This window comes from Pelecanus crispus, chromosome 6 (assembly GCF_030463565.1).
Source record: "Pelecanus crispus isolate bPelCri1 chromosome 6, bPelCri1.pri, whole genome shotgun sequence".
NCBI classification, from domain to species: Eukaryota; Metazoa; Chordata; class Aves; order Pelecaniformes; family Pelecanidae; genus Pelecanus; species Pelecanus crispus.
The window spans coordinates 34,724,784-34,747,495 of record NC_134648.1 but is presented as its reverse complement, the minus strand read 5'-3'; the positions used below and the strand labels follow the sequence as shown (position 1 = coordinate 34,747,495).

General features: G+C 38.2%; 1 protein-coding gene across 1 annotated transcript in view; it reads right to left on the bottom strand.

The window, feature by feature from the left end:
• The window catches only part of COX16 (cytochrome c oxidase assembly factor COX16), a 49,074-nt gene that overhangs the window by 22,400 nt on the left and 3,962 nt on the right, over positions 1-22,712 (bottom strand). The window contains exon 2 of the mRNA XM_075712503.1: positions 13,875-13,952. Coding sequence (XP_075568618.1) covers positions 13,875-13,952 — 78 coding nt within the window. The remainder of the gene's footprint in view (positions 1-13,874; positions 13,953-22,712) is intronic.

Here is a 22,712-nt window from a genome sequence, read left to right as displayed (position 1 = left end):
CGAACTCTTTGCAATCTTTTAACAAACCTCTCAAAAATCCTTAAAATGTGTCTGCTGGTAATATATATATATTTGACATTTACATTTTCAAATGCATTTTCTGCATATTTCAGTTAACCCATCACCATGTTATTTAGTTACTACAGTACAGCATTAATCAACGTATGCAAAAGGAAAGTCCAATTCTAATACGAAAAATGTTGAACTCCTGCATTCAGAATCCATGATCTTTATTGGCAAAAGCAAAAGCTTTTACTTTGAATAAAAGTTGCACAAATACAAAAGGAACTTTAATAAAGAGTTCTTGAATATTTACTAAGGAGTGATTTGCTGTATCCAAATTATAGGGTTAATTGGTTCCATCTGCGCCAACTTTCTGACAGTAATGGACATGCTAGTGAAAGCACACCTAAAGTATACGTAAGGACTCACATAAAGTGAGAGTGTGTGACACCAATACTTAGGGAAAAAAACCCTTTTTGCCTCTAAAATGGAAGATAATTAGTAGCTGGAAATAATAAAGACACAACACAACTTTTGGATGCAAATCCTCCAGGGCCAACATTTTTTATTGTATTTTCAAAAGTTTGTTTTTGAATGGCTATGTGCCTACTACACAAGTTAAAGGTGGAAAAATAGTGCACATATATTTTAAGCTTTTCCTTATCGCTCTGTTAGTCATATCCTGACTCTGGACAGAATCAACCACTTAACTGTAAAAAACAGAAAGGTCACTTAAGTTTCTGTTAAAAGCAAGTAACTTCAAGAGAGAAATCGCGAATTGGCAGCTGAAGCCAGCATGCAAGCAGTCTATGTTCCTCTCACCTTAATCTTTTCATTGCAGTACTAGCAGTCAGAATAGGATTGGAGAGGGTGTCCTCTTTAGTTCTGTACTTCAGCAGAAATACCTGTGTTCAGATGTTCATTGACTGTTCAGTTAGGCTCAACAAGTCCTGGTAGCAGCTTACTTCAACAATATAGCAAAACCAAAGGCACCATACAATATGTAAACCACTATCTTTCGCTTGGCCTATCAGTTCAGAAACACAAAGGAATTCATTTAAAGGGAAAAGTCTAACTATCTCATAGGAGACCAAACCTTAGAGCTTCAATAAAAGCACTGAAGCTCCACTAAAACAACAACAACCCTGAAAAAAAAAAAACCAAAACCAAAAAAACCCAACCAACCTTTTCATGTAGGATCAGAGATAGTCTGATTCTTCAAATGTCATAAACACATAATACAGTTAAAAGAATGCACAAGCACACTTACAGATTAAGAATGCTTTCCTTAATTAAACTTAAACATACAGAAATATATATGCATTTTTTTCTTTTCTAAATGTGTAAGTTAATGCCTAAGCCCTGTCTTGAGCCATGTGAAAATATACTTGCTACGTTCATACAAACAAGTCTGGCTTTCACAAACCAACAGCAAGAAAAGATACATTAAAATTTTGGCTGACTCAAAATAATCAACAATATAAAACAAACCCAAAAAGTTGCTGTTTTTTAACCCTAAAAATTGTTTTTAATTATTAAAATGTCATTTTGATTTATAATACAAATCTCAAAACTTTCTGTAATTACTGAAACAAATTTTCACTTTTTTATGTCTATTTGAACAGAAACAATTTTCAGAATTCAGTGCAAACTTACCGAAATTGCTTTGTTTGTCCTGAAACTGTTCTGCAAATAAATTATGTATTCAGAAACCCCCCAACTACCAAATTCTAGTAAGTGCCATCCAAATTTTGCATGTTAAAGGAATTAACATTTCTCATTCTACAGTTCACATAGCATGTATGTAAAAATACTTTCCACACTGACATCTAGTGAAGTTTTACAGTAAGAAGAAAAAGCCTATTCTAATACTTTGCACTTACAGAAAGCTTTTCATCTTCCAAATTACCTGTATTTTAGATTACTAGAATTTGCAACAAATTTGTACATCATGCCCTATTTTCTTTTGAAAGATATTTTGCCATTATTTTTAATAAATAACACATTTACCTGTCAAAGGCTCAGGCATTCTGATGAGTAGATCAGAGAAAGTTACAGTAAGATCTGGTGTAATTAAATTTAAAACATGAGTAGCAAAGTTACTGTTTTTCTATTATGCCAGATGTACTTATAAGGGCTAAACATCCAACATCAACAAAACAATTCTATTAAATTCAGTGGGAATTATGAACGAAAAAGATTTTAATTCATACATTTTAGATATTAATAAGACAAGTCATCTCTCTTCTCTATGCAGTATCCAGAAAGCTTGTATTCATTCCTACATTCTCTCTGTAATCAATGAAGAAAGAGAGATTCCTCTGGGAATACCTAAATTAGTCTCCTGCTCTGAATCATCCCCGAGCTTACGCTTGGTAGGCTTTATGAACAGCGCACATAGTCTTTGAGGGTACAGAAGTGGAGGGACTGTTAGGGAGAGCTTGTGAATTTCTTGACCCCGTGTCTGCCCATCTACCCGCACAGGGACAACACACAATCTCAGATACCTTCTACCCTCCTTGAGCGGCGCTCCAGGGAGGCAAGACATGATGTTGTACCAGCTACAACATTAATTTCAGCACTCATTAAGGTTCTAAAGGCAAAGTCTCATTTTTATGCCTCATCAAAAAAAGGCAGTTAAGCACTGCCTGACTCAACATACAGGAGGTTCAGTGCTGACTCCAGGGAAAATGTATCACCTATTGAATCACAAGCAAACCTATAAATTCTCAGTGACAGAATATGCATTTTCCTCTCTCATTAGTGGTTGTACTCCAGATATGAGTTTGGGCTGTGCCTTCTCAGACCGATGCATAGATGTAGTTTGCAACAGAACCAACTGACTTGAGCCTTTCTAGCCTCAAAACACAAAGGAGAAGAAATGGAAGGTCCATTTAGGCAGAGATCGCACTTGAAATGCAAATATTCCTGGGCAAAGGGGTTTCAACACTTTCTTGGTAAAAAAATGTAGTGATCTACAAGTCAAGAAGTGCAGAAAAACCTGGTGTAGGGACTGGGGCCCCAGTACTTCTGTTTGAATTTTAAACTGCTGACACCATGGCTATTGGCTTCACAAGATGAGTCTGGAAAGCTAGATGTCTTCTGGTGCTTGAGGGAGGTGAGGGGAAAAACAGCTGGATATTAAATTATGTTTTGGCTAAAAGCTGCCTGAAGCTAAATTATACACTTGTAATCACTTCACTTGTAAGGCAAAAATACTAGTAATTAATTGTGGCAATATGACAGGATTTAAAGCAACCAAACAGAATTCCTGGTAGTATATAAAATGTAAAAATCTGAACTCTATCAACACTTTACATATTGAAATTAGTTCCACTTGCAATGGCATCAGAATGAGTTTCTCCAGTTAATAACCTTCTCTTCATCTGAATCTAATCTTGACAACAGAAACACCATCAAGGATTATGAAATGGAAAATGGCTTCTGTTTAAAACAAGGAACTCTTCATACTTGCATTCCATTTTGTATTTCATCACAGATAAGCTCAATAATCTGAGGTAAAGACGACAGATGCCCAGGTTTCTCCAGACACAGCCCTTTTTTCCACACAGAAATTCTGTCCAGGCAAAAAAAAAAAAGACAAAATTTGGCCATTTGCCTAGAATTTCCAGATGCTGGGCAGCACAGTCAGGTGGTAGCTCTAATGTGGCTGCTTGATGCTTGGAAATCCTGGACAATGCATATCCACTGGGACTTTCATGCATCCGAACAAAGAGTTACCTTGTATGAAGACCATACTTTGCATGCTCCCTTTACTGAGTACTCCCAAGTAAGACATGCCAGATAGGGTCCAAATTCTGTCCTGAATTTCCTGGACACAAATATGAGAGCCCTTACATGAAGCACTCACTCTAAGGCAATCTTCTAAGTGCATCCATAACTTGCATACACATATGAGAAAGTTGGAACAATGCATAGGGCCACCAAGGTATTTACTAGTTCAAGATAGGAAAATAGCAATGGGCACATATGTGTCAATACACACATCTGAAGATTCAGAACTAGATTTACAGGGACCTAGCACCTGCTTGTGCAGCAAAATCCACAGCCTGAATTAGACTTCTGGAATCAAAAAAATCATCTGAGCTCAAGCAAAATGCATTAGTTTTTTCTGAAATCAGTGCAAAAATATGAACCCAAAACCAGCAGCTGAACCTCAAAATCTTCAAGAATAGCATGGATAAAGAGCTCATTTCCACACAATCCTTCTGGACTGAATTGAAACAAGAGAGAAAACTGATGTCTGAACATCTGGTACCACCACAATACAGAGTATGAAAAGCTCTGCTACCCTTTCATTTCTGTGCCATACTGCAGGACTGAAATTACTACCTTCAATGATTCTGAACCATGGTCAAAAGATGTAACAAGTTCCAAATTCCTCCTGCCAACAGAAACAAATACACTGTAAGGGTACCTGCTTAGGGGTACCAATCAGGAGCCAGGCCGCCTCACTTAATATCCAATTCTAAACCTCTCCACTAAGCAGGCCATGCTTGAAAGCAAGGTCTGCTTTAATTTAGCAAAATGCGCTTCATTACATAAAGGACTAAGATCTTTATTTTTTTTCCTATAAGCAATCATAAATGTATGCCTCTCACATTCTCTAAAACACCAAACAACATTTCAGTGTATTATTTTCTTAATTTTTGGAGGACCTAGGGCCAAGCTTGTTAATGAATTTAGTCTTTGAAAATCAACTAAATCTACTTACACAAGGAAATTAGTCAAAGTTTGTCTTCGTTAGACTTGAGACTCAGGCCAACCTGACCTGCTTAAGGAAAAAAAAGAAGAAAGCAATAATCACCAACATCAATCCCTTGCCATGCTGTGCTTGTGTAATTAGCTTACTGAAACCAATTAAACACATGAAGATGCATTTATAAATAAATAAATGCTAAAAGGCTAGATGAGAAGACTTAATTATTCTTGCAAGTTCAGCAACAGACACTAAAATGATTCTTTGTTCCCTTACTGACAAGTTTAGAAAAGGTATCTTTCCCATCCAAAAAATTCCACCAGACACCGATTAAAGATACTTTGATTTGATTTTGTTCACACTCAAATCAAACAGGATCTTTTTAATACAACCTCCTATGAAATCATGGAGGAAACTCTCCAGAATCACATAATACCTCAGACACAACAGATTAAATAAGAGTTCCTCTACCTTCAAGCCATCTGCTAGTTTGCCAATGAAGCTGCAGAGAAAGAATATTTAGGGTAGGCTTCATCTCACCTGATTTTAGCCATCTAAACTTTTGACTTGAAGCATAAAGTCTGTATTTAGGCTCCTCCTACAGTCAGCTGAATAAAGATGTGCATTTCTAGAGAAAATAATCCCACTTTAAGATATGTGTCCAAAAACCTAACTCATCTGCACCTAAAGTTAGGCAGAGGGTTATGTCACCTACCATTCCCTGGTCAAATGAAATATAAATATATTCATACACTAAGGATGGTACTCATCTCACTGAAATGTGGTAATAATAAAGTATTGAGCTCAAACTCTCTACTTTTCCATCCGTGAAAAGAGAACAACATCTTTCTCAAGCATCTATTTTAAAATTGAATGAAGCATATTATGGGGGCATTTCTCTCTCAAACCAGCTATCCAGGCAGCCTGCATAGATATCTCAAACCAGGCATTTCATTTAAGACAATAGAAACATGAGCAAGTTGAATCCCTGACAGTGCACAGCACCATAAACATACATTTAGATTTAGCTGAGAAGATACCAAGTGTTTAAATTTCACTTCCTTAATTCTAATAATACAAATAACCCATTTAGAATATTTTTAGTAGTAACAGTGTTAATTTAAGTTGACCTTAGCATTGGTAGGGGGTGTTGGCACACCAGGAAGTCTAGAGGATGAGTCTAAATCTGTTTGGAACAAAATCAAGCAGAAAGCCTGCAGAACACAGAAGATAACTGAGTGCATGGACCTGGGCTGGTAGCAAGAGCGTTAAGTGCATTAGTTGTCATTAGAACAAAACACACCACCATGGGCTTGCCAGTCCAGTCTAATCACAATGGCTTGGCCTATCCAGATTACTCCTTGAAATGGTGAAGTCAGTCAAATTTTGGTCAGACTTATGATCTTTGGGAACACCAAGGTGTAATATGATTTCAAGCATGGATGTTTATCCATTAAGAACTGCAATAAAAATACCTTGAAAATTTCAGTCAGTTGAACAATTTGGGGGAAGAAAGTGAAAAACACACCTTTACATCCAGCTACAATACTGTTTGCTATCTCAGTTTAATTCTTAGTATCTTTGATAGCTTTGCAAATAGAGCAAATACTGTTTTCTAACACAGATGCAGGTCCTCAAATAAGATAAACAAGACAGCTTGCAGTAAAGCAGCTCTATCTAGCAGTAGTAATTCGCAGTATGTTTAATGATGGGGACAATCTGCTGACATTCCACAACTATAAGTAAAAAATAGCATTATTTGTGTAATTTTAAATGCTACAGACATATTCAGAGGTTTAGGTGATTCTGTTTTAAAATCTTCACCTCATATGAAATACATTATTTAAAGGAAGAAACTGATGTGACATAGAAACACGACAGATTGTTCAGAAACCGTACTAACTTTACAATAACCTTTTAAACTACATTTAATTTTGTAATGCTTCTTTTTCAGAAAAAAAACCCACAACAAACCAAAAAACCAAACCAAACTTCTGCTGGGGCAGAGAAATCCTATCCAAGTGGAGTTCATAGGCCAGTAAAATAGAAGCAATAACCAACAAACAATTTTAGTTGTAATACTTCAGAGCATGCCTATGCATACCACTCCTGTAGACATACCTGAGCTAGTTTACATAATGACAGCAATATGAATGTGCCAGCCAGCAACACAGCATAGTTTTGTCCAGTCACTTGCAAATTTCTTCCCCTTTTTGGGTGGATGGTGCAACCTCATTTAAAACCTGCACTGCTGCAGTTGTCACCATCTCAACTCAATGGTTTGAAACAAACCACAGTATGTCTGTGAACCAGAGTAATGTTTCAACTGCAATATAAAAGCATTCTAATAAGCAGATACCACTTACTTCTCGACTATCCACTTATTATAACGAGAAAATGCTGGACTGATTTCCTGGACCTTCCTGAGGCAAATGCCAGTTATGTTCTCCTCTGATATAAAGGCCTCATGGAAACTGGTCAGTTCTCTGCTCCTGTTTCCTCCTAAATTATTTCACCCTGACCCAAAACACTTGAATTAAGGGATCTCACCTAAGGAAATATTTTTTTAAATACCCATTTGAATTTAAAGAATTCCTTCTATTTGAATTAATTAACTATCCTGTTCCCTATGTAAAGTAGAGCAGCATTAATTATCTCCCTTTTACAGACTGAGAAAGTGAGACTCACTAAAATTCAGTGACTTGCTCATAGGCAGAGAGGAGCTCCATGGTAGAGAACTGAAGCAAGAACCTGAACAAGATGGAAATAAAATTTCCAGTGAGATCAGTGGAAGTTACTTAAATAGCATGCTGCTGTGGGTCCCCTGACACCCATTCGTGAGCTTCAAGACATGATGTTAAAGGACAACACCAGGGATCCACCAGCAATATTCTAAAACTGTAATACTGAGTATAACCAACCAGACAGTCAACACACTTAAATCACTATCAAGCCATTATGAGAACAGCTGTAAACCAGTAAAATGTCAGTGTCATAAGTCATCGTATTAGCCTTCTTTTCCCTTCCACTCCTCATTCTTTTCTTCTTCAAAGGACAGCAAAGCTTCCGGGATAATCCTCTATGCACTGTATGTGCTCTTCTTCCCAACTCCGAGATCAAGGATTATAAAATAAAAGCTGAGATCCTCACAGTTATATCATTTCATGAGTTAGGACTTCAAGACACCGAGTAAATGCTATAAATGAGAATTGACAATGGCAAGACTAACACCTTGCAGGCGTCTATAAGCAATGTCTCATGGGTAATTACACGCTAGTCAATTGGTCAAAAAGATTAGCTAAGGAGCACGAAACACTGCCAATCCCTTCACAAAAATTTTAAAGGCAATCTACTCCATCTGCATAAAGAAAGCTTTACGCTCCTAGCACGCTTACTAATGAGTATCCTTCACACCACCACCATCACTCCGTTTACACTCTTTCCGGGTTTACAGTTTTATTGCTCATAGAGGATGGTGTTCTGAAAGAACAGGTCATGTATTTTCATTTTCAGTTGGAGTTTAACTCTGGAGTGCCACGCAACGGTCATACATATTTTAATGCACAACAGCTCAGAACAGTTTTTCTGAGACAAAAAACTCACGTAGAACAAAAGATTGAACTTCCGTCATTTTGACTCTTCACTGCCTCTACTTTCTGCCTAAGAAAGAAAACATTATTTTTCTCATTTCTTAGCATTCTACTTTTGGGGTGCACTCACTTTGCATAGGACAAAGGAAAAGCAAACAGGATCTACATAGTTTTTAAACACTAAAGAGGTCAGTACAGAACTATTTGCAGACTTCAAAGGCTAATTGATGTTTTGTTTCCTGACAAAATGACCTAGCGATTCTAGCTTTCCTAGTAGTGCTTCTGCTGCACATTACCCTGCAGGAACTTGCTCAGTCCTTATCCCCTCCCCATACTCTGAGAACCTGCCTTGCAACAATACTTCTTCAACAAAGCATTTTTGGAGCATACAAACTCTATTTTATTAGTCTAAATGATTTGCTGATGGCCTAAAAGCCTAGATTTTTCCCAGGTAGTTACTAAGTTGCTTCTCTTCAACCCTCTACAGTAACTATCAGCCAATAGTACAGACTATTCCACATGTCCAAGATTCTTATAGCCAAAATTAAATCCAAATCAGCAAGTTTCTACCATGCCTTGAATGACAACAATGGGCACACAGTAAATATTTTATTATAATATACTTGAAAGGAAACATTTTCTGTATATTTAATAGAAGTCACATTTTCTGTAAAAAAAACTCCTTAAATAAGCATCTCTATTCAATTACATACACAATGAGAAGACAGACAAAAAAATGAGTCTAGTTTTCCATTTGAGAATAAAGGCATTTGGAACGATGCCTATACAAACCTACTCATTTCTTCTCCATTAATTCCACATGATATTCCCGTAAGCATACCTGGTTTTCTATAGCCAATTTTGATTTGCATAAATTCTTCCCAGAAAAGAAACAATGACATAACCAAATGATTTCTCCATTAGTGGGCATTTTGGCAACAATAGATAATGGAGAAATCCTTGATCAGTTTCAGGAGAATTCTGACTAGCATAAACAGGCATTCACATCAATAAGAGTCTCAGCTTAAGTTCACTTTAAACGCAGAATATTCAGTGTGCTGAGGGAGTATGATGTGATTTAGGCATCCTGAGTAAATTAAGGTGTACCCAAAATGGTTTTTTGCTTTTGCAAGAGATGGGCACATACAAAGCCCTGATATCCAAAGATGCTATTCTGAATGGATAAAACATCTGTTCTTGAGATGCTAATAGCCCCTCTCCAGCTGCCGCGCTAGGCTCTGTCCCTCTATCCTACACATTGGCTGAGCCTTAGCCCAAGATCCCAAGCCATGGCCCAAATGAACAAGAGGTCAGAATTCCTTTTGCAGTCCCTTCCCAGCCCCACTCCAGCTACACCTCTAGGCTCTGTCTCTCTCCCAACCCTAATCCTAGCCCCAGTCCAATGCACCACCACCAAACCATACTCCCACAAAAGTCCAAACCACCATTTTCTCTTGAATTTTAATTCCTTTATCAAGGGATGTTCATCAAAAGCCAGTTTAACGTTAATAACATAGGCATTATCACTGATGCAGCTTTTGCTCATTAAGCCATAAGAATATGAAGAGAAAGTGGCAGTTAACCCCTTAGTCACTGAAACGCAGACACTAGTTCTACTATAACGCTTCCTTCAAAATATCATAGAATCACAGAATCATAGAATCATTTAGGTTGGAAAAGACCTTTAAGATTATCCAGTCCAACCATTAACCTAACATTACCAAGTCCAACACTAAACCAGTTAAGGGGAGAGTAGCAATTTCATGTTTCCTGGCTTGGTGGCTGGATTATTTATAATGAAAGTAAAAACTAGGAATCATTAAGATTGGAAAGGATCTCCAAGATCATCAGTCCAACCATCAACCCAACACCACCATGCCTACTAAACCATGTCCTAAAGTGCCACGTCTACCCATTTTTTGAACACTTCCAGGGATGGTGACTCCACCACCTCTCTGGGCAGCCTGTTCCAATGCTTGACTACCCTTTCCGTGAAGAAATTTTTCCTAATATCCAATCTAAACCTCCCCTGGCGCAGCTTAAGCCCATTTCCTCTCGTCCTATTGCTAACTACATGGGAGAAGAGACCAACACCCACCTCACTACACCCTCCTCTCAGGTAGTTGTAGACAGCGATAAGGTCACCCCTCAGCCTCCTCTTCTCTAGGCTAAACAACCCCAGTTCTCTCAGCTGCTCCTCATAAGGCCTGTGCTCCAGACCCTTCACCAGCTTTGTTGCCCTTCTCTGGACACGCTCCAGCACCTCAATGTCTTTCTTGTATTGAGGGGCCCAAAACTGGACACAGGATTCCAGGTGTGGCCTCACCAGTGCCGAGTACAGGGGGACAATCATTTCCCTGCTCCTGCTGGCCACACTATTCCTGATACAAGCCAGGATGCTGTTGGCTTTCTTGGCCACCTGGGTACACTGCTGGCTCATGTTCAGCCAGCTGTGAACCAGCACCCCCAGGTCCTTTTCAGCCAGGCAGCTTTCCAGCCACTCTTCCCCAAGCCTGTAGTGTTGCATGGGGTTGTTGTGACCCAAGTGCAGGACCTGGCACTTGGCCTTGTTGAACCTCATACAGTTGGCCTCGGGCCATCAGTCCAGCCTGTCCAGGTCCCTCTGCAGGGCCGTCCTACCCTCAAGCAGATTGACCCTCAAGCAGATCGACAGTCCCACCCAGTTCAGTGTCATCTGCAAACTTACTGAGGGCGCACTCAATCTCCTCATCCAGATCATTGATAAAGATGTTAAACAAGACTGGCCCCAAAACAGAGCCCTGGGGAACACCGCTCGTGACCGATCGCCAACTGGGCCTAACTCCATTCACCACAACTCTCTGGGCTCGGCCACCCAACCAGTTTTTTACCCAGCGAAGAGTATGCCCATCCAAGCCATGAGCTGCCAGCTTCCTAAGGAGAATGCTATGGGAGACAGTGTCAAAGGCTTTATGGAAGTCCAGATAGATGACATCCACAGCCTTTCCTTCATCCACCAGGTGGGTCACCAGGTCACAGAAGGAGATCAGGTTGCTCAAGCAGGACCTGCCTTTCATGAACCCAACTGTCAACTGAGAACTTGCCTACTAATGTGGTTTCCCTCTCAGCACAATGAGAATGGTTAGACTCAAAAAGGAAAAGGGCAAATACTTCTGAAGGGAAGGGATCATAGTTTAGCATTTGAATTGTAGTAGAGCTACACCACAAAAGGATCATCTAAGTCCTGTCTATCTAGCAGTTGAATTAGCAAGAAAACAAGTTAGGAGTCACGCTTGCAAAAGGGGGCATACTATAGTTCGCACATCCTTAAAACTTGATCAAGAAAGACAGGCACTCAGGTGTTACAAATCCTAGCCTACTCTCAGGTGGGTTGCTTAACTTTTTATAACCATTTTTTCAGCAGTAAAATGGAAATAACCCTGCCTTTTCTGACAGTAAGGCTATGAAGCTTAATTCATTTAAATTTATGAAAGTCTTTTGAGCTCCTTGTATGAAAAGTGCTATTTAATTAAACATTGTTATTAATCCAAAGGAGCAATTGTAACAAAAAAATCCTATTTATTTTATTGCCTATTGCAATTTGCATATAACTGCCCAACCCCACAAAAGGAGGGCTTGTCCGTATTCTGATAAGGACTTACACTAGTCAAAGTGTGTTATATGAGAAAAGCATACTCTACTCCAACAAAAAAGCATTTTAACCAGTGAAAAAATCAAACAGATGGTATGACCACCAGGATTTTTAACAGCATTTTTATATTACTTAGATTAATGTTCTTTTCTTGAGTTTCATGTACATTTTAGACTAGGTTTGTTTCTCTTTATTAGTTAAAACACATTCTAATATCTTTTGATGTCTTATTTAATGAATTAGAATGGCTCTTAACTCTATTTTTATGGACATAGAAACAGAAACTAATGGAACACATTGCTGTAATTTGTCTGTCTACAAACAAGCCCAAAGTTGGTGTTGCTAGTTCTCAGCTAATACTGCACTGTTCTTTATTTAAATTTCATCTATTCCTAAATAAAATCATAATGAAAAGAAAAAGAAAACACAAAAGAGATGCTGCAGCCTTAAGTAACAGCAGTTAGAGCAGAATCCAGATGTCCTCTTTTAGATTTTCAGAACTTAAGAACTCCAGGGTGTGGTAGTTTCCCTCAGAGCTTTCACATACTACTGTCTAATTTGATGATGCTTCACTTGATTGTAAGTGCTGGGACAAGGAGCCTCATAGATCTGAATGAGCACAACTATTACCGGGTTTTTCTCCTGGGCTGTGGTCACAATGCAGAACATGGAAGCCAAATGTAATTCACCGAGTATGAATCCGACCAAAAAACTGACAGAAACACAACAGGCAAATTCTTGGCCCTGTTGCGATCCCCATCTGGTTGAAGAAAAACTTAAAGGCTCCAAATGGTCCTAAAAGCCCAGGACTGATAGAAAATAACTACCCAGAAGACAGGACTGGAGAAAAGATTTGTAAGATTACTCTCCCTGTCTATAGGCTATGTCAAATAGGAGACTGAGCAGGAGTGGGCCACATGGTGTTCCAAAAGCCGCAGCTAGGTATGCAACACAAGGAACAATGAGGAATGATTAAAGTAATTTAGATGGCCCACAACAAGAGTCTAAGACAAAACAAGGGGGTCTCCAAACTCTCAATAGCTCAGGATCTCAAAGATTTGACCACAGTAGAAAGCCACAGTGTCCACAGTCTTACACAAATATTTTTTATATAGTGCCATATAGTCTTTAAGAAAGCTTCATGCCACCTGCAAGTCAGCAGCACTGAGACCAGAAAGCCTCTTTGCATTGCAATGTCACACCTGCATAGTACAAAGCCAGGGAAAGCAAGCCAATATTACTTTCTGCTGCACTGAGATGCTCCTTTCAGATCATTTCCTATACAATTTGGAACTAGTATTACCCTTGGAGGTGTAAGTAGCACTAGTAAGCAAGCTATTTCCCTCATTCAGAAGGTTTCCAGTTCATTTAAAGAAAGGCTTCTTCCATATGGTACATTCTGACATACTGAGGAAAGACTAGCTCCTGTTTCTTTCACAGAGCTTAAAGAACAGGATGCAGCACAATGTTAAAGGTATCTGCTCATCTCAGTCAATGCAAAGCCAAGCCCCAAAAACCATCTCATATTATATACACAATGCCAAGTATTGTTTGAAAACAGAACCTTTTAAAATATCAGTTTTCTTAGTCTATATCAGATACAATATCTTTGTAATAACCTCCTTCTAGATGTGCTACACTTCCTTCTCAGGATTCAGAATTGCCACTTATAATCGAGCAAAGGAATAAAATTTTTCTATTACTTATGTTGATCCGTTTCACAGATGGTAAAAGGATTCATCACCGTGTCAGTCCCTTTACTGTTACCTACGCTACTCGCTGCCTTAAGAGCCTCAGCTGTAGCCCAGGGCCCAGTGGTGAAAGGCAAATCCCCAATACCAATAGTTTGCTTGTACTAGCAATCCTTTAGAAGACAGTACATACGCAAAATTAAATGAAAAGGAAAAGTAAAGAAAACCATTTCAGTTACCTTGCCATGTAGTTTGTGGACATCGTATCTTATTTGAGCAAATTCACGGAGTCCCAAAGATCCTCCAACAAGATATAGCTGAAAAACAAAAAAATGAAAACAGATGTGTTAGGCCTACTATGAAAAAGAACACTTTGCATACTGACCCAATTCATTTACCAAGAGACCCTACTATTCTTCCAACAGAAACACCAGGAACTGAAGAAAATAATCAATTGGAAGATATGTATAGGAGAAGAGGGAGTATATGTGAAGTCAGAGCCTTCTTCCACTCTCTGGGCCTGGATTTCACAAATTTCCTCCTTCATACAAAGACAGCTGCTTCATGGCTCACATTTTCTAGGGACTTCTCCCCTCTTACCCCTTATTTTCCCTCCCCATATGGCTTCCTGACATAACTGCAGCAAAGGAACCTTTATCTCACCGCCACAGGATTTATTCTCATCATTTTCAAACTCTATGGGAAGTAACAATGCCACATTGACTTACTCTGATGCCTGTGGGTAAGAGACCTAATTAAGCTTCTGAACAAGCCAGCTGATTGGAGCTGTGGTTCAATGATACATTGTCACATAGGCTAAGAAAGCATACCCGGCACACCTGCACTTTTATTATTGCCTCCTTAGTTGTCTTGCAATTCCCTCCACACCTGTAAAGCTTATGAACAAGAATAATAAAGGGAGCAATGGGGGGGGGGGACGGGACACACGACCCTTCCCATTCAACATAAAGAAATCACTAAATTATTCTTTCTTATGACAGAGGGATATCATAACACTGTCTAAGTATTTTTACCATTAAAAATGGACAGACCAACCAAAAGATCAAGCAGTGTACAAACACCATTAAGGACCTGAAAATTAGCTTAGAAATCTAGCTACTCTGTGGAAGAATCAGGCCTCTTGCTCCTGCTCTGACCTGACAGACTCCGTCTGCTGTTCTCTGTTAAGGCAGATGCACAGGAGGCCAAAAGACTTCACATCCAGAGATGCACATCTAAGGAAGCTCGAAGCATGAGGAAGCTCTAACAACCTGAGTTAAAAAGAAAAAAAAAAAAAAAAGAAACAAAACCCCAACACCACCCTGTTTTATCACACCACATTGCTGTTACAGTCCTTCATTACAGACTGCTGCTGCACTGGTAACTGTTTTCTACACAATGCTGGCTGATTTCTTGCTACATATTGGGTTTGCAGCAATGGCCTGTGTCCAAGAATTGTTATAATTGTGCTGCACAGGTAGTCAAAATACATGCTCTTTTCGAAAAGTATCCCATCCAATGTTCAGGTCACAAAGCTATATTAATTCAATTTAAATTAAAAAAAAGAAAACAAGAGCCTTCTACATTTATTCCTTCTAAAAATTGCAAGACTATGTGATTTCCCATCAAGCAGGTGAAACTACTCACAACCATATGAATACACTCCCCACAACACTGGTATGTTACAGACTGGTACCCAGGAACTAATGTGCTCTGTTCACAGAACAGGGAACCCTTCACCAATAGCCAGGAGTTAAAGGCTCCATGGCCTCTTTCTGGCCTGGCCCCTTCGATAAGCCTAAGAACGTAGCTGCTAATTAGAAACAACTAGACCAGAATTTTGTTATACGAACATCCAGCTGCTAAGCCACAGAACTCTGATTTCAGAAAGCCAATCAGAAAATCATCATGTGGTAGCAAGTTAACTTTCAGTGACTAGAAATTTGACCTACCAAAAATTGGATAGCACCATACTTGCATTATAAGTGTTCAAGGAATTAATGATGCTCTTGCAAAGACCGAATCATCAAAACACACAACAGAAAAAAAGGTATTCATATAAAGGGGGAAAAAAGTAGTCTTCCTCATGTATCAGTATTCTGGTAAGAAAGACTAACAGGAAACAGAAAATAAAGTATTCAAAATAGTCAAAAAGAACCTGAAAATTATTCGAGATTTATTCAATCAAAGCAGAAGATTTGTCAGCTGAAGGTATGGTAACACATAATGCTGAAAGTCTCAAGGATCAGACTATAATTGAATTTTAATATGGTTGACACCTCAGCATAAGTTTTCATTAGCTTCTGTAACTCCTAACAAGTATTATGTTAATTAACAGCCAATGAGTTAACTCAACAAACTTCGAGTCCCAACGAACAGAAATCAGAAGTGCTATAGACAAGTTTATGGCTGTTACAAACCACATCCTATTGCCTTTGTGTATATTAACACGTTGTCAAAGAGTGGCTATGGCAGGGCAAAAGCAACTGCACTAGAAATGGTTCAGTACACAGTTGTTAAACTAGGCAGAAAGTAGCAGTTACTTGTAACATCAATTAAAAATTAGTTTGCCCAACAACAAACTTGCATTAAATATATACTGTTACAAGATGCAATATGAACAAGTGGAAGACCTTTAAGTGGCCTGTTCCTCATAACCCAACTATTATTCAACATAATGAAAAGGTACACTGTGTCTTACAAAGCCATGCTCCAACCTAAAATAGTACATTCTTTGGCTCTGATCACTTAGAACTATGTAATGTACACTGTAACTAAGAAATCAAGCAGAAGGTTGTTGCATGAAATAAGTCACGTGCTACTCATTTTCTCTCATCACATCCTACCACTTGCTTGACAGCAACCATGTATTATACAGTGCATTTTACATTTGCAGCTATACACATGATAAAGAAGTTGATACACAAGCAGCTCTGAGTTCCTTTAGACAGGTTTTGGCCTGAGACTGTAATTTGACTCACATCCACCTTTATACAAAAGGGAAAAAAACCCACTTGGATTCTGATGTACTTCTGCTCTTCATACAGCATAAGCAGTAAAACTAGCCTGGCAAGTTGGCACATTTTGCTTATCAGGCATTACCAGTATAGTTGCCTTTACACTTTCAATACTGCAACGATTGATTTATCTTATCACATGGTTGATTTATCTTATGATGAAACATCAGTTAGGCTGCGTCAGAGTCAAAGCACATTGATGCTGTGAGAAAGTACAAATGCCACTGAAATATTACACAGTGTAATGCTGGAAGGTTAGGATTAAGATTAAATAATTTTCAAAAGCACAGAATACACACAAAAATATTAATATGTTTACAATTTTACTTGACCAATGTTCTAGAGAACCAAACATGATGTCTAAGACATCATTGTAAAACCAGACCAGAATCAGTCATATTCAGCACTCAACACATTCAACACAATCAACACAACAGCATGTCAATACAGTTATCTGACAACGCTGAGCATGCATTGCCTTGACCTACACAAGCCAGAGCAGCAATGGACAGCCCTTCAATCAATTACATTTTTGAAAACTGTGTTCAAAAGCCAATAAAAGAAGGTACAAATGAGTTTATGCAACTATAATAGCATTAAAGGTAGTATAGGACTTGGTGGCTGACATTGCATTGAGTGGAAATACTAGTCTTGGTTTAAGTGTTTCCTTTCTCTTTTCTGCATTATGAGGGAAGATATCCTCAACTACCTTCATTTAACTGTATTTAAAGGGAAGACATACAAACAACATACATACAAACAACATACATACAAACAACAGTGAAGCATCAAGAGCCACCAGTCAAAATAATTAAATGGGATAACACTCAAGTTAAAAATTCCAGCAACATTAACAGCTTGTTGGCTTTGCATATTCTGTATGCCTCACATACATTTTAAAATAGAGATACCTCTACATTGCTTACAAAACACTCTTCAGTTAAAAAGTACCACAGTGGATGAATTTGCTCTATGTAAGCCAAAGGCAACAGCGAAATCCAGTATGTTCCATCCACTAGTCCAGACATAAAAGAGGTAATAGAAGCTATTCAGGATGCTATATAAATGAAACAGTTAGGTTGGTGATATTCTAATGAAATTAGGCTCAAGTTCACTCTCCATTTAATTGAAAGGGGAAAAGTAATGTCACATATAATGAAACTGAAGATATATTTTTCTTCATTCCAATTTTAGAATCATAAAGATACTTAACTGACATTATAAAATGTTAAGGCATTGGCATCTGAAGAGTACTCAAGTTGGAAAGTTCAAATATACCTGCATTCCTTCATTGTGAGGGAACTATTCATTTTATACACTTCAGAATGTGGAGCAAAAAACATTATTATGTAGTGAACATCATCTGTCTAGTTACTTGAATGCATTCAGCAGGTTGATGAAATTATAACAACTTCTTTTTCCTTTACACCTGAAGTTTACCTTAAGAAGGCAAAAATCATAAAACATACTAGTTAGCCAGCACTTTTCACCAAAGCAAACAGCTTAACAGCACTGCTAGCACAACCCCCCATTAAAGATCTCACATTGGATTATTCCTTTATGTTTCAGTGAGTACACAAAAAAAAACCCTACAATGTTGTAATGCAATTATGCATGCATGGAAGACTTGCATGTTGCAAAACAAAATGAAAGACAGGATGTGACATAAGAGCACCATCTGTCACATACACTCAGCAACCTCAGTAAATGTTTTATGTAAAAAAATGACACAATTCTCTTTAATAACATTCTTTCAAAAATTCTGTTTGTTCACTTCTCCATTGGGAAGTATGTTATGCAATCAGTTATGGATGGCATCAGACTGATCCCTTGAACTGCATCTTAGGATGGGAAATACTTGTATTTGTCACCAACTACAGTGAGATGTTCACTGAGGACTCATAACAGCAGAAGAACTTGGGACTTACAGCAGATCCCTACTTTTTCAGTTTCCTGCATAATATAAAGCAGCCATCTTCAGTTCCTTGGGCTAACAAAATAACAAGAAACTATTTCCCTGGCAGCACCGGCAATTTGCCATATTACAGGCATCCCTGTTGTTAGACAAAGCTATTCCTGCTATAGTACCAATTGCAAAAGCCAGATTACAAAATTACATTTGTCATAAATCCCTAAATTAACCAAATCACAATATTTAGTGTTGGCAAGACAGATTATGCAGTGGCAGAAAATGTTATGATACATATCACTGGAGAAGGAACATGATAATTTTCTAACCTCTTCTTCAAGACTGCTGCTGCAAAACCCTCCAGCTATTCATCAGGAGCTTCAAAACTAGAACAGTCATGTGAATGATCTTATTTCAGTTTGCAGTGATCACAGTAAAAAGGGGTGTGGGGTTTCCTTTTTAAAGAACTATCGTATGTGCAGTGCAAGACTGGTGAAAGATGGCAATTTGACAGCCCAGAAGACTGAAGTCTCTTATTTGTTCCCGAAATAAAGTAGCAGGGCAAACTGCCAGTCCCAGAAAAGACCCAGGCAAGTCATCTTAACCTGAAGCGCCCTCCTCTGCCAGCTCTAACTCTCAAGAGTTTATTTCCCACAGCCATTCCAGCACCTGGCTCTTAATGCTGAAACTGCTGAGAAGAGACAAAAACAGTGAAGCTTCTGCTCAGAAACTTACTAAATCCTCTCCCTCCCTGCCCTCGATGGGAGCAGAAGAGGGTCTATTTTTTCTTCTTGTTTGCAACAAATGGAAATAATTTTTAGTTCAGTTCAGAGGCCTCCTATGGGGGAAAACAGGAACCAAAACTATGCATCCTTTAGTAGTTATTTCATTCAAAAAGCATGACGAAGTAAGAGAATGCACTGATTTAATGCATATACCAGAATTCACAAATTGTAGAAAGACTGAACTGCATTACATTCAAAAATAGATGAAATATGCCAGTAGATGACCGCATGGATACCATGCTGGCAACCTGGGACAGCAGCTGGTATAAACTGGAGCCAATTGGAACTGACTGATAAAGCAGAAGAGTGTAGTTTTCACAGCATGTAGAACTCTGTGCAGAATATTGAACTTGACCCAAGGTATCAGGTTAATTGGCTCAGTATAGAGGATGTTCAAAGCAATGATTTTAAAGATTGCAAATATGAATGGCTACAGGCCAGAGTACAACAAAAACTGTCCGTATCCTTTCAATGCTACTATGGTTAGCTATTTCTTCTTAGGAAGAAAACAGAACCTTTGTTTTTAAAACGTCCATTTCATAACAGGTTGCAAAGCACAGAAAATGAATTTAATAGAAACTAATCTAAGAACAATGCAGAAGAGACAGAAACCCATATGTTCCCCAGTGTGAGCATTAGTGAAAAAGGACATTTTCAGCCACAGCATTGCCATTTTGCATTACACACATTGCTTGGGCTGGTCAGACAAGGGAATTTCACTCAGCAGCTGCAGCTGTTTGAAAACCAAGACTGCCATGGTAGTCAAGCTGCAGTTTCTGAACACCACCTTCTCTTTCTTCATGAGCTTTTAGAGGCCAAAATTTTGATTCCTTATTAAAGTGATCATTCCCATTACTCACAGGTTCAAATCTAGCCAAGGTACACTACAATGAGAAACTGTTCATATCTCATGGCAACCTGGTGTTCCTGTCATATGTTACACCCAGCTCAAAACAGCAATAAACTCAAATCAGCATTAAAGAACATAAAAAGAAACCATTACTAGTCAAGTAATACTTCCCTATTGACTACAGTGGACAGGGGATGAAAATGGAATGGACTATAGAGTAAATATTAATCTTACATCTTCACCTTCACTATCCCTTGAAGATGGTGGAGACTTAGAAGAGGACTAAACACACAAAGTGAAAACAGGCAAGTCTGTACTTATGCTCCTGTTCTGAAGCTCAACACAGAACCTCAGTTCCCCTGATGGCAGATTAGTCCATTCTAACAGCATTAAACAATGCAAATACACTCTTTATGTTTTAAAACGGAACAGAAGGGAAATCTGGAGTACTAAAGCATGCCTATTTGTTTGTCTAACATTTATGTGGAAAATAGTAGTCAAAGATTAAGAATCAAAAGGCAAGTTTAAGGTGTTGATTCAAAAGATCTCAGAAATTTTACAGCCTGACAGTCAACTGCAAGATGGAAGTCAGCTAATTCAGACTGCACAAACTGGAGTCCACAGAAGCCCATTCAGCTTGAACACGCTGGCTACAACTCTGGCACAAACAGTTCCAGGGGGTGGTTTTGTCTGGAACAGCTCCACACTCCGCTGTGGATTCAAACACACACAGATGAATAGGAGATGCAAAGCAGAAGCACAGCAGAAGTTGAAGACATATCTCATCATAAGCTTAGAGACCCAATATTTATAATACAAGTCATTGAAGCATAAAAGCAACACTCTGTGATTCACTGATTGGGTGCAACCATTTTAAAATTCTAAAAACAGTTTTGTATTTATTGCTTTTCTAGGCTACAAATGTAATACTTGTGTCTTTTACAGGCAATCACAATTTATCCACAAATATTAGAAGTCAGAATTCTCTTCTCATGGGTAAATGTTAACTTCTATTCATCTCTCAAAAGCACATTAACATTTAAATCAACTGTTCTGCATGTGTCAAATTTTATTGTAAAGTTACATGAAGTAATAGATATTAATAAAAGTCCTGCAATTCAATAATATGAATTGTTCAAGGCGATAATGTGAATGATGTTAACAATAACACTGACATATCTAAAAGTGAAAAATGCTGATTGTACTAATCCTTTTTCAAACAATATCAGAAGATAATGTAGTAACAGATTCTACATAGACAATAATCTATTGATGGCAACAATAGATCTCAGAAACATGATTACTCCTGAGAAGAATTTTCCATATTTCTCAGTGTTGATACCATCTTTCATAGGCAGATCCTCCAGAATCTGTGGGAAAAAGTGTGCCTTGTATTCAGCATACCCCAGGACCCAGAATTCAGCAGCTTTTTATAAAATTAATTAGGAATGTTGTATTTGAAATCTTTGGAAAGTTAGTTATTGAAATACATTTAAATGATAAAAACATAACTTTCCTACCCATTAACCCTGTAAAACTTCCACTTTCAGTGACTCACAGCACAATAAAATACCATTTCACAATATTTGCAAAACATTTCTGAGCATCAGTCATGGCTTCCAGATGATCCTGACTTCACCAGTGAACAAAACTAACCCACAGACATGTAATTTAATGTCCTGATGTCTAGGAAAGGTTTTTTGTTTTGTTTTGTTTGTCAAAAAGGTTGAGAGACAACTGGTTCATTAACAAGGGCCTGAGATGCCATTGACCTTCTCTAACGGTACCTGGAAGCACTGACCACATTGCTGCAGCATTGTTAGTGACTCTCTCTAATCTGACTTTTTTTCTTGTCCTGTACGTGATGTGCATTCTTGGTGTCTCTTGACAAAGTGTTTATCAAACTAAACTCGCACTGTTCAAGGCAACAATGTAGATGTCATTGTAGTACAGTCTGTGTGCATAAACACTGATGGAAATAGATTTTAGAAACATCTCTATTCACAGAAAAATCTTTCACTGTTCCAAGCTACGCCCATCTTCTCTTTTGGCAATGCTAGGCACAGGACATAAAACACCAAAGACAAGATCCAGAAGGAGAAGCAAAGTACATGTAAAAGTACAGCCATGACAGGATGAGGGTTAGGAAAAAAAAAAAAAAAAAAAAAAAACCAGAAAAATGAAAAGAAGTCAAAATCTACAGCTATAGATATGGAGAATGTTGCAACATACTGCAAATTTGAAACTTGCAGTATTACATACATAGTGCAACATACTTATTTTAGGTGTGCAATAAAAATCACCAAATGAGCCAGAGACTATATTTTCTGTCTGCTAAGATGCCACTTCAGATCCTCAGAATTTAATTTTTCCCTTGTAACATGTTGACAGCAGAACTGGAACTACATCTATACATTCATTTTACAACTTAGAGGGTATGAAAGATCCTTGTCTAGAATTGGACAGAGACAGAACCAAAGCCACAGATTTTGGAAAGTGGTGTGAGCGTATGAAAG